Here is a 22260-nt window from a genome sequence, read left to right as displayed (position 1 = left end):
AAGCCACCCTGAGGTCAAGAAGACTCTCGTTTGAGTGACAGACACTAGTAAAATATTACAGAATATTATAGAGCCACTAGAGGAGAATCATTTTCCAAAAAGGCACCAAGAGTTTAACATTAACTCACTTTTACACACTAAAAGTCACAATGAAAGATTGCAGAAACATAACTGAGGTACTTTATGAGGATAGTTATGAAAATGCCACCATCAGATCAAGAAAACTCGCATCTGAGCGCCCGACAAAAAGAGACATAAAAAGTCAACAAACTCACTCAGACTTATTTTAAAGTAAACCGTTGTAGGAAAATTATAGAGCTGTTAATAATTCATCAAAAAAGCACCTGAGGGCCAAAATAGAGTCACCTCTGAGTGTCAGAAACAAACTGTTAAAATATTAAAGGGATATTATAGAGCTATACTATAAGAGACTGATTCTCCAAAAAAGCATCCTAAGTTAAACATAAACTCACTTTTGACTATTTCATACACACTATAAGTCATGATGTAATATTATAGGTGCATTATTGAAGGACTATACGATGATAATTACAAAAAAAATCAACCACAAGGTAAAGAAAACTCACATTAAGCGCCAGACACACACTAGTGCAATATTATAGGAATATTATAGAGCTACTGGAAGAGTAAATTTTCCAAAAAGGGAAGTAAAAGTCAACAAACTTGCTTTTAAGTGTCTCAGACTCATTCTGAAGTGAAATGTTGATGAATATTATAGCACCATTAATAAATTCACCAAAAAAAGCATCTGGGTGCCAAGATAGACTCACTTGTGAGTATCACAAGCCAAGATGGTTTGTTACAGGAACTGAGGAACTATAGGGGGAGATTTTTAAAATATTGTAAGAATATTAGATTGGAGAGTCATTTTTCAAATAGGGACGTCAAAGTTGCGTCAGACTCGTTTTAAAGTAAAATGCTGGAATATCATTATTATAGTCATTACTAAAAAAATCTTTAAAAAATGCACCTGGGGGTCAAGACAAACTCACTTTTGAGTGTCAGGCACGTAAATGTGAGATGAAACATTTTGAATATTTTGGGAGAAATTTTGCAAAAAGGCATCTTATATCAACATAAACTCTCTTTTAAGTACAAATACTCTAAAATAAGATGAAAATATATTATTGGAATATTGTGGGGGCTAGAATAATTACCAAAGGTCAACATAAACTCACTTCTGATAGTTAAGGTAAAATATTATAGACCCATAGGAGAATAATTACCCATAAGCCACCATAAAATCAAGATGGAGTCACTTTAAGGCATCACAGACAAACTACAGGTTCTGATAAGATGTTTTTATAGAACTATTAGGCGATGTATAGGTACTATAGGAGATTTATTGCAAAAAGACATATGGTCACGATAAACTGACTTTTAACAAGCCCATATAGGTGGAATTATAGAGCCACTATAGGAGAATTGTTTTTCAAAAGGGCATGTCAAAGTCAGCAAAGTCGTGTCAGAGACTCATTAAAGTAAATTGTTGTAGAAATATTATAGAGCCATGAATGAATTTATCAAAAGGGTACGTGAAGGCCAAGACAGACTCGCTTCTCACTGTCACACACAACAAATGTTATGACGAATTATTGTGTGAATATTTTGGGAGAGATTTTCTAAAAAGGCATCTCTTTTAAGTACAAACGTGCCACAAATTAACATAAAATATATTCTTGGAATATTGTGGGATGAGAATAAAAAAACAAAACCCCACTGTAATGTCAACAAAAAGTCACTTTTGAGGGTCAGACACGCTTTAGGTTACAATAAAAATATAATAAATTAGGCCTATAGTTACTTTAGGTGACATAATACAGAAAGATACCTTGAGGTCATCATAAACAAACTTTTGGTAAATATTGTAGAGCCACTATGAGAGAATAATAACCAATAAGCCACCATGAGGTCTGGATAGACTTAATTTTGAGTTTCAGAGACAAACTTCAGGCTGTAACATACTTTTGTGGGACTATTATGTATAGATGCCATAGATGAGCTATTAAAAAGGGGCACCATGGTCACTTTTATGAGTCAGACATGCCACAGTAAAAAAACACAGCACTATATAGGTACTTAAAGAGACATAATAAGCTATAAAAACCCACCTTGAAGTCATCATAAACTCGCTTAAGATAAAATATTATGGAGCTATAGAAGAAGAATCAGCAATAAGCCAACATAAAGTCAAAATAGAAACACTTTCCAGTGTCACAGACACTTCGGGTTATGAATAAGTATTTTATAGGACTTTATAGGTACTATAAAAGATTTTATACAAAAGAGCACCATATGGTCAAGAAACTCGTTTTTTTAACAAGCCTAGTGCAATAATATGAAGAATAGATGGGTGTTGTAGAAAACTGAAGTAAGTAAACTCTGGAGTAAAAATTGAAGCACAACAGACTCTTAACTGAGGATTTTGAAAAAGTTAAAACTCACTGGTTTGCATCAGATAGTTGGTTTATAACACTGTGGGTCTAAATAACTCATGTGATATTGATTCCTCAGGTATGATAAGCTGTTTTATTTGTCATTAGAAGATTTACATTTGCTGCTTTATTAAAAGCGTTGCCTCTAATCCAACATATCCTCCCTTCACACAGCTGCACAGTTATCAGTTAAAGCACACAATCATGACTGCTACATTTGTGCTGCGCGCTAATATCAGTCCAACGGTGAGTAATATAGATATGGGGATTTCTGCAGGTGTCAGAAAACAAGATATGGTATTGACTGAATTAATCTCGTTCACACTCGGATAAACGTGCGCGGGACTGACGCCAAACAAAAGGAAATTAGGTGTTTTGGACGCATTTTGAGACACTCTAGTCAGTTTCTGCAGCGGAAAAATGGCTTTAATTCACGTGTAAGGTGCGTTTAAATGCTGCGATTGGTATAAAAATGCAGGTTATATATAACTAATCATGTGAGGCGTGCAGTATGGGGTCAAGTCTTAAGAAAGGTGAAGGCGCGTGCCAAACCTCAGCCTGAGTGACTCCAAATTTAATGTCGTATTATAGTGTGATAAGTACAAAGTAAAAGGCGCACGAGGGACTATTTTCTGCACCAACCGGTGAAATTTGGTGATAACCACACTCACCAAATAATAATGGCCCATAATATTAAACAAGACTTTAGACACTGATCCTATTAATTCCTACAGGTTTAGATATTAAGGTCTGGAAGTTTTCAAGATGCATATAAACTTTTTATACACGACTTTTATTTCCTATGTCTAATCTGATGCGCAATAAAGCAAAAAAAGGCAATAATGCAGGAATAAGCTTCAAAATTCAGAGAATAAAGTGAAATATCATGGTTTAAGCCCAGATAACTACTGGCTAGTCATATTAATCCTCAAAAATCTTCATATTCCTGAGATAATCCTTTTAAACTGAGTGGATCAATAGGCTGCCGATATGTTGCCAAGTTATTTATTTTGCTCCTTTTGGGGGGAAAAGTTGGACCACTGCGGCTCGTCTCGTTAAACAAAGACTCCTCTCAAACATAACTTGAAATAAACCTCTCTTTTCCTGGAGTTTATTCAAACAAACATGTTACCATAAACACATGAGTGACTTTGAATCACCTTTTGTATACAGTTTAGGCTAATGAACTTACTTCTGAAAAGTCTTACATTATCGTACAAAACACGTTGCACTCAAGTTAAAACATGCGGGGTTTTCTATTTCAAACAAAAATGGAGAAACAAAGACATTTCAAAGTAAAGGGAGGCGTCATGGAGTCAAACGGGCCGGTGGTGTCCTGCATAGACGGTAAATAGAAAGCACACAGAAGCAGTATAAAATATGTACATTATAGGCTAGATTTCTTTTTTTCTTATTGAGTCTGGATGGAAACCCATTTCCGCCAATAAAAGAAAACTGTCCTCATGGTCAGTCATAATTATGGGATAAAAAAAAGCCATAATTATGATATAAAAAAAGGTCCCAGTTACGAGTTAAAAAGTTATAATTATGAGATAAAGCGTGAAAAATCTGAATATTTACTTTTTCATAACCTTTCGCACAATTCTGTCATTTCAAGTAATCATTTGAAGACATATTTTTTATCTCATAATTATGACGTTTTCATAAGTAATACTTTTGAGATAAAATAGAAATTCTGATAGAAATTCATAATTGTGACATAAAAAGTCAGAATTATGAAACAGAAAATGAAATTAAGGTTTAAAAAGTAGAAACTATGAATTAAAAAGTTGAAGTTAAGAGATAAAACTCTTTTTCATACTTTCACTTCATAATTTGAAGTCACCATTCCGATTCTTTATCACTTAATTTTTACTTCACCCTACTATAAGTATGAGATAAAGTCGAAATTATGAGATGAATTTGACTTTTTTCCATACCTTTTCTCGTTATTTCGTCCTTTTATGTCATAATTTTGACTTGTTATCTTATAATTTTGTCTTCTTATATTGTAATTCTGCCTTTATGCCATAATTTCATCTAACAATTATGACAATCCAACTCATAATTCTGACTTTTTAACATTTTAATATATAGTAATTATGACTTTTATCTCATAATTATGACTTACCATGGGAATATGTTTTCTTTTACATGCTGAAATCGGCTTCTACAGGATTCATGATATGCTCGACACTTTTAATCGTTTTCTTTTTCTTGCAAATCCTGGTTTTGGTCGAGAAAACCCTCCCAGTCAGTCTTCAAAAGCAAGCAAGCAAGCGCAAACAGAAAAAAAAAAAATCCCACCGTCTGTTTTATATGTTAGGCCTGTATATATTTACATTTATATATGTACAATGCAGCAATGTAACACGTCTTCATCATTAAAAAAAAAAAAAAATCCAAAAAAACCCTGGACATTTCAATTGCTGTGCAAGTTCATTGGTAAACACATATAACCCGCATAATCCATTTTTTCTTTATCTGAAAAATGACTGCAACTAATCCAGTTTAGTTGTCTTTGATTTTTTTTTCCCCATCCGCAGGTAGCCTCTAAGCTCTGACACCGTGTCCGTTTATCACATATATATTTATTTATTTATATTTGTGTGATTGGCCCGTCAGCTGTTGTATTGACAGGCGTTGAGGCTCGAGCCGGGGCTCTGCAGGCCGCTGTATCCAAACGTCGGGTGCTGTTTGGATTTGAGTCTGAGCGTGGCCAGGCTGGAGTTGCAAGTGTCCCGGTAAACGCTGTACGGAGAGCCGGGAGGCCCGTACGGACACGCGGACGACGACATGGCCGAGTTGATGCTCGACGTGCCGATCCCGTTCAGGTTGCTGATGTTGTTGAGGCCCGGGGTGGGCATGCCCGGCACGGCGGAGTGGCCCATCCCGGAGGCCATGGTCATGGAGGAGATGGAGTTGGGCGCGGAGAACATGGACTGCGAGGTGAGCGGGCTCATGGAGTTGAAGAAGGTGAAGTTCTTGGTGGACAGCGGCGCCGGGGTGAGGCCCTTGTTGGTCCAGTTGTTGTAGGTGTACGCAGGATACATGTCGTCGTAAGGCTGCATGAGACCGCTGAACTGCGGCAGGTAGCTGTTCTTACACAGGTCCATCTGCTGGTTCCGCTCCCGCTTCCTCCACTTGGCCCGGCGGTTCTTGAACCACACCTGCAGGACACACACGGTTAGTAGGGGAGACCTGGGCAGACTGTTACATTTTGCCTCACAGCCTACCGGAAACACACCAGTCGTTTTTTGCTATAAGAAACATGCATATCTAATTAATCATGCAACTGTTCCATTTTCACTAACAAGGATAAGTCTATTTAATGCAAAAAGTTTGAGTGTCGCAATTGCCCCCTTTGGTGGGCCAAGCAACTGTGTCTCAAACAAAAGCACCCCCCAAAGTAATCACATTACTCCTGTAGTTTCTAATACTGATACTTTTTTTATGGTCCAATTTCTTTTAGATGTCAAGCATCACATGCATTAAAAAAAAACAGTCTAGTTCTATTTTTGCAGACCAGGCAACTGTTCTAGTGGTCACCACTTAAAGTTAGTGAAAAGTTAATTTTCTGACAGAGAAGTGTGTCCAAAAAACAGAGAGACTGTATCAGTGTTGCAGTTACCCCTGATCTTGCAGCCATGATTAATTCTCCAATGCTAGCTAGCAACAGCTGTGTTAGCATAATTGTTTACGCAATTTTTTAAGCAATAATCTAGAGATATTGATGTAAGTTTAAATTTGCAGTCATCTAAACTTTAAACAGCAGAAGAAAAATACTGTTCATGTAAAACTTTGCTGAGGTATGAGGCTCAAAACTGAACTTAAATTAGTTTCTTGATTATTTTGTCATACACTTATGTCCCTGGTGTAAAATAAATATGCTAAATATATTAAATTATACAGCCTACTTAAGTGTACTTGCAGTCAGACTTATCAAGTGTATTTGCAATTTCTTAAATTGAAGTTAGCAGTAGTTGAAGTATTTTGGAACAACTATTTTTGTAATAAAAATATGTGTAATTAATTTTATTTAAATATTAGTAAGTTGTAATTAATGAAAAACGAATAAGTACCTAGTAAACTTTGGGTGTGTATGTAATAATATATATGCTTGATTAATGAAATTAAAGTTGATCTTATTTGTGTTATAAGTACATTATTTTTTTATTGTGGAATTCTTGCTAATATACAAGTAATATATGATTAATATATTTTTATTGTAGTGATAGTATGCTCTGTTATACTTTTTTGCTTACCTTTTTGCAATCGATAAAGGCGTAAACTTTATTTATACTTGCTAAACATTTCCATGTGTTATAGTCCTAAATCTGTAAATGTCACATGTGGCAGTATATCAGGAGGACAGGCAGTATTTTATGTTGTAGTAAAATCCAACTTTCCACGAAGAATGACGTTGTATTACTTTTTCTAAAAAATGTTATAAATTATAGTTTGGCACAGGTGGAATTATTTTTCTATGCACTTTTAAGGCAGGAGGAATCGGCTGGTAAAAACACTATAATCTTTTTGGTTAAAAAACGTTGTGATTCTACGTATCTGTGGGTTTCAGAAACGTAGAATACCAACATTTGATTCAGGTGATGATGTTACATATTGAACAACCTTTTCTGATGCTGCCTTCACGGGGTTCCGTTGGTGTTTTTGCCACTAAAATAAAATACAACAGTTTGTGTATGCTCATAAAAAAAAATCTTGTTGTTACTGTAATTATCTTGCGTATAGTGTAATTTCTCTTTTTAAAGGAACACTCTTCAGCAAAATTCAATAATTGAAGCAGTATAGTCCCACACTGATTGACAGTTCTTTAACTCAACATCTGTTTAATGTTCTCAGATGTCTTAAGATTTGTTTACAACAGTCTGTAAACACAACAAACAGACCTACACTGTATTTTCAATTATGATAATTAGGGGAAAACTCGCACAAAGTCTTGTTTGCTTCATGGTCAAACTTTTCACTTACACTCCATAAATTGATTTATTTATACAAAGTTACAAAATCAGTTTGTGAAATATAGAAAATAACACTTTTTCCCAAGTGAAATTAAATTTTGAGAGCTCAAGGTTTTTGACTGTGGATTTGTTTTAGAGCTGTTGTGGCTCTTTTATTTTCCCGCACGAAAAAGATACGAACCCTGGAAATAGTGCGAATTGTCTGTTTCTATTAAAATCCTCACAAACAGTCCGGTTTGCTGCATTGCAACGCTTTTTTTTTTTTAAATCATAGTGAGCTTGATAACAACATATTTGAACGTGTGGAAGGTAAAACGGTGACAGTCTCTTAAAATCAAACAGCTACGTTTTGTTTGCGCATGTTTACAATTAGCTATTCATTATAGCCTATTTTAAAAACCACATTTATTGTGAGTGGTGTTTAGTTATTTGCATAAGAAGCGTTAAATAAGCTCTGGTAAGTACAAGAGAAACAAAATTAAACGACTAACTTTTGTCCACAAGCGTTTCATATAAAACGTTTAGAAAGTTTATCTATTATATTAAATACGCCATGAAAATTAAAATACTCAATTTATTTTTTTCTTTCTTATTGTTTTTAATATTGATAACATTATAAAAAACAAAATCTGCAATTCAATTCCTCCTTTAAAAAAATCAGCTTACACGGGTGCAAAATGTAGACTAAATAAATAATATAACATGTTTTAAATACTAGTTTGTGAATGACACAATCCAAATGAAATCATTTTAAAACAGCCATAACAGTCTAACATAAACGCGTTTGGACTTAAGCTAGAGCCCAAGATGTGTTGAAAGTAATTACTGTATTGTAGTATTTATTTTAATTTGTTATTATTTCATGTATAACAATGAAATAAGACGTATTTCTTCTTTGCACGGGGCTAAATTTAGTGTGTGTGTGTAATGTGTGTGAGCGTGTGTGAGCTTGTGTGTGTGTGTGTGAGTGTGTATGTCAAACTGCCCAAAATAAAACCAACCGGTTTACAACATGAATCAAACGCACGCGGGGGCGATGACTGTAAATGAATCAGAAAACGCGCCTCTGGAAATCCTCACGCCTTATCGAAACCTGACAAAATATCCGTTAGTCGGCACTCTGCGAGTCATTTTTAATTCATTCTAGTAGAAACAGTTTACAAGTGGTCTCATCAGGCGGACCCGCGGAGGCTATTTATAGCCGTGCAGGGGACAGGGTGCTGCGGACAAATTGTCCACAAAGACATGAGCGATGTGACAGAGAGCCGCGGAGGAAACGCGCAGGCTGTAGTTCTTTTCACAGCTCGTGTGAGACTTCAGCTTCCTGAGTGAGAAAATGTAGACTTTGGCCTTTACTGTCATGTTAACAAGCAAAAAAAAACCTAATTAAAGGTAATTAAACATTCAAAACAGCCGAGATGGTATCGTGATAACATCTGTCGAGCTTGATTTAACACTGATGACCTTCAAAAGGTCAAGTCCAAACACTTTAAAATGTCAAAACATTTAATTAAAAGCTCCGATATGGATCACAAGCGTTCAGGCTGTGTTGTGTCACACCACCACAGCTCTTTACAATGTTTTCTTTTTATTCCGCCAAAATAAAAGCCTGCACTGTTTGAAAATCGCCCTCCTTGGCCCCAGAAACGAAAATCCAGCGCTCTAAACTCGTTCTCAGGCTTTTAACTTTTTTTTTTTTCCTTCCTGCACTTTAAATAGCTGTATGCATTTTTTATGGAATTTGAGACGGTGGATTTTGCGAAGACGGGCCGCCAGGCGCCAGTTGCTGTAAATGAAAACCAACTGCAATTGTTTTGTGTTTTAACGCATTTCTTGCACCCACGTTTTTTTTTTTTCTCGTCAGAAAAAAGAGCATCCAGCATGAATACCTGTGTGTAAAAGAAGCGTGAAGTCATGAGTTCAAATATTTTAGGTCACCCAAAGTACAAAACAACTTATGTTAGCTTTTTCTTACTTTAAAGGGTCCATATTACAAGAATTTATGTTCTCTATTATTAAAGTTAAATAAGGTTTTATTCAAATATGTTTTTCTCCGTATTTTTAAAAATAAAAATAATGTTCAAGTTGGTCTTAAATACACAGGAATAGAGTTGATCGTTGAAAATACCAACGTTCTGGTAAAACGTCAGAAAACAGCATAATAATGAGAAAATAAGAAAATACAGGCAGACGGCAGGGTCTCTGCAAATACAGACACCAACACACACTTGTAGTGAGTCATAAATTATTATTTAAATTCATTCTTTTTATACAAGTATGTACATTGGTATTTTATTTTGTTTTTTTGTTTTTTAGGAATATTTTCCCTATTATGCCTTCAAACATCGCCGTGATGCTGAAACATTGACCCTGAATTCATTGCACAGCTCCAGGTAGATTTGGCTGCATGACCCGTCTCCTCCACGGGGACAAATAAGGGTCCAGACTGGTGATGATGTCATCAAAAGACAAATCCCCCATTGGCTCTATTAGCAGCGCGGATACACCCTTTAAAAAGGATGTCAATTTCCAACAGATCCAAATAGTTAGACATCCTTTCTTCTTGCTAAACTTCCTAAACCTGAAATACGTGAACATGAGCGTGTTTTTGTTTTTTAAACTTCCGCTTAAATCCTGCTTGCGTCCAGATATGTGTGTCATTGTTGAGAATTAAGGCACGTGTCTTAAAAAATAAAAGACTTCACTTTTTGGATGCGCCGCAGTTGACGGTCAGGGATGACTGGAATTTAATATCTGTTAAAGCTTCAGCTTTGAAAATCTCCCATTTTTGTCAACGGATTTTTTTCTTTAGCCTTTCTCTGAGTTATATCACACATTTATTTTCTAACCGACCGAGGTGTTTAAATTCACTGCAGTAATTTACATGTTGAAGGGTTGGATTTTCACTCCGCCAGTCAGTAAGCGCACAGGAAAAATGACACTGTATAGCACTCAATACCACATATAATTACAATAAATGTTATAACATATGTTATAGTCTGTGTTAGGGCTGCACGATTATTTAAAATATTATCGAACCTGCAAGATGTAAATGTAATATCCAAATCACAGAAGCTGCTTTTATTTCTGATAAAGGCAAAAAAAAAAAAAAAAAAAATGTGACAAAGCAGCAATATAATGAAGTGGTGCTGCAGAGATGCCCTGGCCTACAAATCTTTTTCTCAAACTGTAAGAAAAAGTTTTTTTGTTTCTTACAGACCCCAACAAATGTCACACAGTTTTGATTTTAATAGCATTTGGTCAGTGAAAAAAAAAGGGGCAGTTTTCTTTCGTTCATTCAAACTAATCATGAATCGTATAGTAAGTCAAAATAATTGCAAAAATATTTTTCTCGCCATATTGTGCAGCTCCAGTCTGTGTTGATATCCTCAGTGGAGCAGACTTTAAAACTAAACTAAAATCCCTCGGTTTAGTGAAGTAAATGGTTAATTTTGTTTCCAGATGTTAGTGGGAATAAGCAGTCATTATGAATTCAGCGCTCCTATTACACAAACTGTGTTAGCACTTTTTGTATTATTTTTAAATATTTTAATTACCTTTTGTTGGTTCTCTTATTTTTCCTTCTGAGTGTTCGCATTATATTTCATTATTTATTTGGTTTTCCTGTCCTGAAATTATTTTATATATTTAGGTAACTGCTTGAGAATCCTCACATCCCAAAAGAGCGCTCTAATTTATCTGTCAAATCTTCAGTCTTTACGCACGCATTACGCACACTTTACTGAAGGCCTGCTGGCCTCTTACCCGGACTCTGGCCTCGGTCAGGTTGGTCCACACGGCGATCTCCTCCCTGGTGCTCATGTCCGGGTAGCGGTTCCTTTGGAAAGTGGCCTCCAGCTCCTGCAGCTGCTGGCTGGTGAAGTGAGTCCGCTGCCGCCGCTGCTTCTTCTTCTTGGGGTCGTCCGCGTTCCCGTCATCGCTCCTGTGTTCGGCGTTCCTCTCCTTCTCTGTGGAACACACATCGGGGCGAAATTATTGGATGTTACAGCTATAGAGTGCTTTGAATAGCATGCAAATGTGGACAGTTTTGCACTGAATAATAAGCACTGTTAACGTCAAACATTTCAGTCTGAAATCAAGTGCAAAACCCCTAAAGTTTAAGGCCAACTACAATAAAAAAAGGCCCCTCAGCATGAAATAAGCAAATCCAAAGCTATAAATAAATTATATACAAAGCTGTCCATAAAAATAAGCCTGAGGAGAGAAGTGACAGATTACAGCCAAATATTTACAAACATGTCTGGGACTTTTGTATCGATTCTTTCAAACATACTTAGACCTGCCTCTCTTTACGTTAAGAGATCAATATAACTTTCTTTACGACGAGGTCTGCCCACTCTTATCTCCCAACTGCTATCTTGTATTCGTGTTCTCACAAGATTGCCTCATTAAACTGAAGGGTCAACACGTGCAAAGGTTAATCACAAAAGAGAAGAGCCTCTTGAATGTTTGCCAAAAAATAAAAACCAAAAGTCACATTATTTTGCATTTAAGACCCATCAATTATTCCAACAAAGGAAATTAGAAATAAATGACATTAACTCATATTTGCTCTTTCACAGAGGAAGGAGTCTAAAAATGTGGTGAAGTTGAAGAACAAAAAGCTTCCAGGAGAATTGTTAATACAGACCTTCTGGCTTTCAGTTTAGATTGCAGGACGGGCCCAGTATTTATAGTTTGTTTTAATGCATTTACTGACAGCAAGCCAGGCTGTTCTGCACATTTTTCCCTGACAGACCTCGGGATCCTGCCAAGTGTTTTGTTCAGCCAGCGCAATAAACAAGAAATGGGGTGTAACTGCACCAAAGCCGGACTGTTTTCACTGTTTCTGATATATTTAAGAACACTAAAAGGAGAACAGAAATAAACCAAACTAACATTTACTGCAACTGGGTTTTGGTGTATTTTATCCATATGCATGTTGCACCGTAGCACACGGAAATAAATCGTCGTTGCGGTGAGAAAAAACAAAGTGAATTATTGTCTCCTTTTTCCGTAGTGTTAAACTGTCAGGATGCCTCAGTGACAGCTCACCGTAAACGTGCCCGTGGAGACGTAAAATAAACAGTTATTGCACTCAGAAGAAGGAATCGAGTTGCTAAAAGCACTCTGACTGTGTACCTGCCAACTCTGTGTCTGAAGATTCGCTGCTCGAGTTCTCTAAAGTTTCTCGACTGCTGTTTGAAGTTCTCGGTAAATGAAACGCGGGGGCCACGTCGCGGGGCGGCGGAGGCGGCGGTGCTCTCACTGCCTCTGCGATTCTGTCCAAATTCATCCCACCTTGAAGAGAAGGATGCGTAGCAATGAGGAAACGGGGTGAATCCTTGGGGCGCACAAAGCTTTTTCCTCAACAGCCACAAATCCACCCGCTGCCAGACACACACCGCCGCGACATGAGAGGAGGAATTTCCAACAGAGTTTTCTTCCTTCACGAGAAAAAAACAAAAAGACTTTGAGGTGGGAAAAAAAATCGCGAGTGCCCTTTCCCTCCGCTGCAGCAGTGACAGCCCAGTGCGCTCTCCTTCTCTCCGCTGCAGGGAAAAGCTTCTGCCCGCTGTGACCGAGGGGAAGATCCGCTCTCACCAGAGAGACCCACCCATCTGCTGAGTTTAACCTCCCCAAAATGAGCCGGTCCCACCCACTGAGCCTGCCCGCTGCAAGAAAATATCCACCCAAACACGATGTTTAGTCTGACGTCAAGCTAAAACAAGTGAGAAAAAGGTGCTATGAATTCATTAGACGTTTGGTTTTGGCGCATGCAAACTAGCAAATATATTTCACTAAGTTTCGGTGTAGAGAAAACATAAAAAAAAACGACCAATCTGAGCAAAGCGGACAATTCCTACAGCTGAATTCATGACTTATTAGTTTGCTCACTTGTTGATGGAGTTAAAACGCTCAGTATCAAACTGGACAGACATTTTTTTCAGCGTTCATTTTCCTTTTTTCAGTTGTCGGGAGCGCGCAGTGCAGCGCTTTGCTCTTTAGGAGTAAAATGGGCCTTTCATTCGTGCAGGCATGTTTGAAATGAGTCCAGCGCAACGCAGCTGGGTGCGCTTCTACACACACACTCTCCACACACTCCACACAATGTATCTCTCGGATATGTACTGAGCTGAATAAACATTCGCCAGCTAACACGCGGGCCTGCCCAGTTACTGTTTCCTCAGTATGAAAGGTGCACGATGATGATATGAAGATTATTGTGTGTGTGAGTGACACAGAGTGGCTCTATCAGCTCGTTGTTCCACCACAAATAAACAATCAGGACTAATAAAAGCCTGGCAGATCAGAGCTCCCATTACTTCACACACGCTGTACCTGCTGGACTGCAGGGCCACAAACACCAGACTACCAAATAAACTAATGAATAATAGTCTGTGACACTTTACCCAAACAGTCACCAGATTATAATCAAACATTAATAAAAAAAAACTTTTTCTAAACTTCAACAACATGCACTCGGTAGTTTGACCACACTTCTGGATCCTTTCAGCACAAATCCCATGACTGATTGTCCATTAATAAAATCTGAACACAGAAACACCTGGATGCAGCTACTGATGGTCACATATTTGTCTTTTTTTTTTGGCGCTGAGGCACAAATGGCACGAAATTGAGAAAAATGGCTTTAATTTGTATTTGCAGCATTTTTTAAAATCGCCCTTCCTCTAAAACGAAGCAGAACTGAACTCTGAAACCGTGTCACGAGATAAAAACGGATATCAAGAAGCTCATTTTTATTTATAGCTCAGTTTCGACCAAAAATGTGCGGTCATAGCTGGATAGGCGGCATTACGCTTGTTTCACCACAGTGGAGGCCGAAAGTATTCAAGCCATTTGGAATCCAAACAGAAACAAGTCCTGCGGTGTAATTTAGGTGAAGCTGCAAAAGAGCTATACGTGAATTTAAAAATTTCAGATCAGATGTTATAATTTCAGGGTGTTTTCTGGTCGGATTGTAATCTGCCATCCCTGACACGCACGTACAGTGAGTGTTGACTCATAACGCAGTGAACTGAACCCTCTGAACGCTCATCTACCAGTGTGGAGAGCTGAAGAGCCTCGTCCAGATGTTGACTTGTGTTGATCTCAGTGTGCTGCTGCACTGGAGTGAAACATGCAGCATAAACTTGCAGTAATGCAGCAGCTGCAGAAGGAATTAGATGATTTTTTTTTTCTTTTACAAGCATCTTTCTCTGTTTCTCTGTCACAAAACACTGAGGTCAAACTTCTTCATTTGAATTAGTTTGAGGTAAAGATTACACCAGGCGAGGCTTTAATATTATACTTGGAGTTTTAAGTTAAGGCAATATATCTGTTTTATATTGTTATGTGACATGAGACCAGATATCATCTTAGATTTTGGATATTGTTACATCATGATATGATACTAGTATTGTGTTGTCCTGGTTTAAAATGCTGCATCATTGCCGTAATACTCGGGTACAATTAAATGACGAAATTACAGGAAAATTATGTAATTTTCTGAACTCACCAGACTCTTCTGTTCTATTATTTGCCTTGACCCGCTTAGTCATTATATCCACATTACTAATGATTATTTATCAAAACTCTCATCGTTAATATTCTGTGACGACACCAATACTCATCAATACAATACTGTGCAATTTCGATATCGAGGTATTTGGTAAAAAAAAAAAAGAAAAAAAAAAGTGATATTTAATTTTGTTCATACCCCGGTCCTAGTTTTAAGTTGACCTGGTGCATCTTGGGAAGTCAGAGATGGGATTTTTTTTCCCAAACCAATAAGAAATTTGTGTTTTTATGAAGTTTAAGAAGTTTGTGTTTTGTTTTGTGCTCTATTGGGACATATCAAGATATTGGGCAGACATTACATGCGCATAATTGACCTCTGTGTGCGCTCAGTTCCGTTTGCAATTGCGCACGTGAGGTATTACTGAAAAAAAAGAAAAAATCAGGTTTCAATCGTTTAGAAGACCAAGCTGACTCTCAAAAGAAGGCAAACATTTGCCTATAGAGCTAGAAACTTGTTCTAATCAAAAATGTTTTTCTCGACTTAAATAATTTTTTTCTGCTAAACAAATGAGTCAGGCTGTCCAAACAAAACGACAATGTTAAACTCGCGAGTAAAACAGGAAAACAAGCCCTGCAGATATTTAGTTGTCAGCCAGAAAACCAAGTGCCAAACATGAATTACTGAAACATTTCTTTGACTGCAGACTTCTGGTTTCAAGTCTCTCCTGCACTCTGACACCAGCTGACTCTGCCTCTAACCTCCATGTGTCTCAGGTAAATGCGCAGCTGCTCAGGCAGCGTCTCAGCACCGTCTGAGACGCGGACTGTCACCGGCGCCAGTCTCGAGCGTTTTCGGCCATTGTATGACAGTGACTTCTGACATGAGATCCCCGTCCGACCGGAAAACTCCCCTGAAGGCCCTTTCATCAGACAATTGTGCAAGCTCTCAACAATCACTTGGCTTTTTCCATCTTTATATTTGTCCAGCTTCTCTTCGCGCACACATGGCGTGTTCTGCAAAGTGGCGCTCATAGAAGAGCCTGTAAGAAATTTTGATATCGACAAATTAAATTAAATCTACCAATCCAAAGACTTAGATTTTTTACAGCAGAATTTTATCACTATCAGACATCCAGCTCCAACATGCGTCGTGGCGGCCTGTTGCGTGCAGTCAGAGGCCTGTACCACCACCTGAAGCCCCCTGGTGCAGGTGACGTATCCACCTCACTGTAAAAATAATGCAGGAATTTAGTGGAATAAACTAATCTTCTCTCATTATCTTAATTTAAATGTACAATTTTCATTTATTCAAGTTCATTAAACTTAAAATTTATTTTCAGGACACTTCAGAATTCATAAACACGAGTTCTACCAACTTGAGGTCTTTTGACTTGAAATAATGAGTTGAATGAATTTACTGTATAAAGTTTAATCAGCTCATTAAATTAAGTTACAAGAAGAGGTCAGCATATTAGCAGACTTCCCAGCATGCATTGTTAAAACGTTCCTGAGACCCTTCTTTTTTATAGTTTGAAGAAGTAAACATAACGATGAATGTGTGTTTCTAATATACTATAAAGGGACAGTTCACCAAAAATTTAAGAATACGTATTTTTCCTCTTACCTGTAGTGCTAGATTGTTTTTGAGTGAGTTGCCAGATCATAACCAGGTCATGATTTCTTGAAAGAGACATATGCTGTTGAGTTTTTAAAATGTATTTTTGGTGCTTTGAGCATCACAAGCTGAGTGTAATCAAGTCCCATTACACTGGAGAGAAGGCAGACATCTATCTCCAAAACTCCCCAATTCACACTGAAACAATCTAAATAAATAGCACTACAGGTAATTTTTTTGAATAGTATGTATTTTTATGTGGTGAACTGGCCCTTTAAGATAAGTCATGGTTTTCACAATAATGAAAATAGCATAATGATGAAGATTAGTATTGTGTATCAAAAGTTAGAAAGTTTCTGTGTTGCAGATGTTTGTTCAAGAGTTGTTGGTTCAACTTAATATCTTGAGCTCATTGAACATGTTGTCTCAAGTACACTGTCAATGCAAACATTGTTACTTAAATTAAATATTGCCATTAACTTAATTTATACTCATCTTTTATATTTTTTATTTGTTTACACTGAGTTCCCAGTACTTTGTGCCCTCATACTTCTATAAAATTACTTGTTTTTTCTTGAGTAAGTTGGTGGCATTAATGCATAACTTGACACAGTTCTTCTACTTACTTTTCTCAAAATAATCTTTTCCTATTTTTAATGTTTATTTAAGTAGAAAAGTTTCTTGTCCTTTGAAATTCAGTCAACCTAAAAAACACTTTTTTTTTAAGTTAAAACAAATAGTTTAATTCAACAGTGCACCTTCTGGGCATAAAATTTATATATTTGGCGCAGAAAACAAGATACTACAGAGAGTGACCCAAGCGGAGGAGCAGTGTGACCTCTAGGACCTGGTCATTGTCAGCAGGTGGTTTTTTCTATGCAGGCTGAGAAACTTGGTGCGAGTTAGTTGGGGGTTATTGGGTGCGTATCCGTTAAGTATATACGGCTCTGCGTGAGTCAATATGCGTGATTTTAAGAGTTGTGTCCAAATAAAGTCCTTTTCCTAACAGTATATGAACATTACAGCAGCACATACTGTAAATAAAAAGTCAGAATAAACCCAGTGACCCCTGGAATTCCCACTGGAATATTAAAGGCTTTACAGCACATGGAGGAGTTCCTGTGACTCTACCTTCCTCTGTCCTCCAGCAGATATTACAGGCTGATAGATGGAGGTAATCTAAATACTCAGCTTGCATCCCTGCTTGCCTGCCTGCCTGCGCCCTGCTCCTCTCCTCCTCTGCTCTGGAGGGCACTTGCGTGTGATGGATGAGTTAAAAAGCCTTTCCATCCGGCAGGACAGGTTAAAGGCCAGTGGCAATGCAAACACTCATATTTTTCCTCCAAGAAGTGAAAATAAACTCGGCGAACTCCGTTAATCACACGCCAAACACGCATGAAAATACAGTCTTGGTGTATTTTTTTTCCCTCTCTCTCTCTCTCTCTCTCTCTCCAAACAAAGTGGAGGTACAACCAACGCGGGGCCAAAAAAAACACAAAGCATAAAGAAAATTAAAGCAGGCGAGCAGATTCAAAGGCAGATGTAACTGGACACGGTGGGTAACTGGAGAAGGACAGAGCCGATTATTTCCTTGGTGATGGTTTCCCTGCGTGGTCCAATAAGGCTTGTTTGACCTGCAGCCTGACAACCAACAAACAAGCTGACAAGAAGGGATGCAGGTGTAAATAAAACAACACGCTCTAATGGTCAATCCTAAGAAATATCTATTTTAAAAAAAATGCCATAAAAGGTGGGATTTTCTCTGATTTCCTCCAAATAACTCACTCCTAGTCGAACTTCGGCCAGTTTATATACATCATCCTGTATGTTTACTCGCCCCGGGACCGTTTACTGTGGCTGTGAGGAAAAATAAAAAGTCTTACACCTTGAGTTGAGGTGGAATTAATCCTAAAAATGCATATTTTTTCACAAACAAATGAGTTTCTCGAAACACACACCTAAAAACGCACGTGGATCAATTTAGCCTGAATTTCCTCCTCAAGTACAAACACAAACATCTTCTCAGGAGTTTGAGACTCCTTCAGTTTGTCTTTGCAATAATTATTTCCACTTTGTGTCGTGCTGTTTAGCGTCTGACCTTTAAGTTGAAGCTGCTTTATTATCATAAATGATTATTTCCTGACAGAAAATGAGCTTTAAATGGATTCTGCACAGCAACCAGTCTCCGCTTCAGCTCACGTGCATGTCTGTCATTTCAACGTCTCAAAACCTCGAATATTTTCCAAAGTTTTCACGTCTCCCATTTTACGCTCTTTCTTTTGGTCCGTGATTAAATCCAGGTTTTACTGAGAAAAACCTTTTTATTTGTGTTATGGGAAAACACGACTGCTTTTGGAAACATTTTTCTTCCAAAAAGATTTTTTTTTTCTTGCTGTCAATCTCATTTTATGTTTTTCAACTTTTTTTGTTTTGGTTTTTGAAATACAGAACAACTCAGCAGGAAGTTATTATCACTAGAAACCAGACACACAAAATAAAACATTATATGTGGAAGTAAAACTCAGCTACACTGTTGAAAAAGTTGTTTCAGTCTGCTTTCATTTTATTTCCGCACGATCACATTTGCATCTCATTATCTGGTTCTATATCCGCATATCAACATGTTAAATGCCAGGCGTATTAATTCACCACATAGGAAACATGTTGCGCCTAAAAGTGAAAAAGCAGATGTCTGTGAACACGCACAGCCGATATAACGAGCTCTGAACCTGCTCCAAACCTTGAGGTACAGTAAATTGCAGCATCCTTTTGTTTTACATGATACTTTATAGTTTTGTATGTAGTTTTGTATAGTCGCATTTTTTTTTTCACTTTTAAATCGAGCAGACAACAAGTCATACCTGGGTCCCCACATGAAATCCCATTCTTGGACAGATTCAGTTCCATTCCAGTTGCCTGAAAAACAGAGAAAATCTGCATCAGAAGAAAAAAATTTCCTGCACATCAAAGATTTTTCAAATATTAATCAAACACTTTTCTTAGTTCTCTTATTTTCCTTAACTAAGTAGTGTTAGAATTATATGATTTTTACAGATAAATTGAAATTAATTCTAAACCAACAACCAATAATCCTGCAAACATGTTCATGATGATTTTTGTGTCCATGTCTGAATTCTCAAACACTTTTAGAAATAAAAAAAAAAAGAATTATTATCAGCCTACAATAATAATTCCAAGACAATGCAGCCAAAACAAAACACTTCAAAATAATTTACTAAATTGTTTTGTCATTTTTTTTTTAAACCTCTGTAACCTTGTCTGAATTGTAACTTCAGGAGCCATAACTTTTTATCTGTCATGAAATTTAGCTATCTGGCTCTCCGTGTCCCTGCTGAGTGAACAAATGCAATGAAATGAAATAAATAAAGTTTCGACCTAGATCTTCATGTTTTGGGCCCTCAGTAACAACCCTGACCCAACACTGCAAAGTTTACCTTTGACATGATAGTATGTAAGCTACACACACACACACACACACACACACACACACACACAGAGCCCCTCTTATCTACAGGAATCCCTTTGCTGTTTCTGTGTCGCCAGTAAATCTTCACTCACTTCACTTCTCTCCGTCACTTCGTGGTCAGACGCTTCACCCGCCTGCTCCACTTTAAATTCATTTGGCTCGGTTAATGCAGAATTTCTCTGGAGTAAACTGAAATATTACAGCCGGCGTCTGGCTGACAATGATGCTCACACACTCTGAACAGCGCTGCCCCCATTTTAGCTGCCAGATAATCATATTTTCTACAGTTACTGTGCGTAAAAGCTCCATGTCCGGCCTCTCTGCGGCCACTACAGCTTCTCTGACCCCACACACACTGGACTCAGCGCTTGTCACCATTTAATTTTCTCATGATTCTTTAACGACTAGTCGAACTCGTGTGACTCGAGCATCTGAGCGGGATGCCAGCCAAACTTCTGACCGATCGCCTTGAGCTAAAATCCAGCGACCTGACAGGCATAGTGAGTGTTTTTACTCACCAGTTTGTTCCCAGCAGAGGCAGACGACAGAGGAAAAAAAAAACGAATAAAGCCCTCAGAGTTTCCCCATGCAGGTGTTCAGTAAATCCAACTTTATGCGTCGGCTGCGCGTAAACGCTGCGTCCGCGGGTAATCAGCGCTTTGGTTGTGCCTCTGCGGCGCTGCCTTGGTTTTCTTCGCCAGCGATCTGCAGCACGCCTCGCGGTGACGTCACCACACCGCAACCCCCTCCATCTCCCCCCCAAACACATACACACACACACACATACACACACATACACTCCCCACTGTCGCAGCAGCCACCACCATCTCCCACCTCCCCTGTTGTCATCCTGCACCTCCAGTCTCCTGTTCATCACAGGTTTTAATGCTCATCTTTATTATCCTCACCTGTCGTCACCCTCATCTTCATCCTCATTATTTTCATCCCCCAAATGACCCCCGTCCTCAGTTTCTGATCTTCATCTTAAAATATATTTTCGTCCTCATTTCTCAGCACAAACATGTAAACAACAAGCAGAGGGATTAAAATTAAAGTAGAATAATACTAAAGTGTTTTGCTTGTTAGTAATAATAATAATAATAATAATAATAATAATAATAATAATAATAATAATAATAATAATAATAAGTAATTTATAATACAGTGTTATTTAAATGAATTCTGTGAGAAAAACCGTTCCGGTGTGAAAGGTTGAGGCTTAAGACTTTTTATGAGCTAAACTTACGCAGGTTGTCTGGAAAAAACTGGTTGGCGGCCTGGAAAAATCATATTCATTAAATTATAATTATTATTTTATTATTATGATTTATAATATTTACAATATTTAACTTTGTCTCCGTTTTATTGGTCTGCCGCCTGACCCACGTGGAAACATTAAACACACGTCTAATATTTTAGTTTTCACTTTTCTAGATATTTAGGTATTTATTTAACAAAGATCAAAAACAGGCATTCGTTTAAGCTTAATTGATCACACTGGCTTTTTTGAATGTGTTCTCATTCACGAAAAATCACAATATTTTAGTTGTTGGGTTGGCAGCAGTTCATTTCTATAAATAGCGTGATTTACAACAGCAGGCCGCTTTTTGTTTGGATGCAGGCACTAATAATGTTTGTCTTCTCGATAATTGATTGATTCGGCGAACGGGATGATTATTTAAAGAATTAATTGTTCCGATCCAAATATTTACACCAGGTTGAAGCGATGTTTTGTTCTGCTGTTGCTTTAACATTAATCACAACATTTAATTCTAACAATATTTTTGTTTGTCCTGTGGCTTAAATGCTTGGAAAATACTTGAACTTGAATTTTTCCGTTTTGAAATAAATTGAGATTGACGATAATTAATATTTTCTGAAGAACAAAAGAAGATGCTCGGATGGGAACATTCAGGCCTGTGTGTGTGTGTGTGTGTGTGTTTGAGCTGCTGTAGCGCAGCGGTGGGGGACAGAAACAAAGACACAAAACACAACGGAAACGACGGAGACAAAAGACTTTTATTAACCTTTGAGCTACAGCAAATAAACTGATGATTCGGGTCAAATCTTCAGCGTTACATCACAGCTGTATTGAGACGCAAAAGGTCTAAAAAAGGTAAAGTAGGAAGCAAGTAGCCAAGACCGAGATTAGAGTGGATTTAGACTTTAAGATCACTAATTGAGACTTTTAATAAATAA

At 37.6% G+C, this 22260-nt stretch overlaps 1 protein-coding gene across 2 annotated transcripts; it reads right to left on the bottom strand.

The window, feature by feature from the left end:
- Nucleotides 1-3539: 3539 nt before the first annotated feature.
- On the bottom strand, nucleotides 3540-20733 carry pitx1 (paired-like homeodomain 1). Of its 2 annotated transcripts, XM_084729959.1 has the most exons (4): nucleotides 20580-20733; nucleotides 19436-19490; nucleotides 11204-11406; nucleotides 3540-5626 (listed from the first exon to the last, which is right to left on the bottom strand). In XM_084729959.1, exons 2-4 carry the CDS (start codon nucleotides 19479-19481, stop codon nucleotides 5078-5080), a joined length of 798 nt encoding a protein of 265 aa, XP_084586085.1. In that variant the 5' UTR covers nucleotides 19482-19490; nucleotides 20580-20733; the 3' UTR covers nucleotides 3540-5077. The 2 variants fall into 2 exon arrangements, with proteins under 2 accessions (XP_084586085.1, XP_084586084.1); XM_084729958.1 differs by lacking the exons at nucleotides 19436-19490; nucleotides 20580-20733 and adding an exon at nucleotides 12581-13033.
- Nucleotides 20734-22260: the final 1527 nt, after the last annotated feature.

Source organism: Lutjanus erythropterus, chromosome 11 (assembly GCF_056507025.1).
Source record: "Lutjanus erythropterus isolate fLutEry1 chromosome 11, fLutEry1.hap2, whole genome shotgun sequence".
NCBI classification, from domain to species: Eukaryota; Metazoa; Chordata; class Actinopteri; order Lutjaniformes; family Lutjanidae; genus Lutjanus; species Lutjanus erythropterus.
This window is presented reverse-complemented; position numbering and strand designations above follow the sequence as displayed.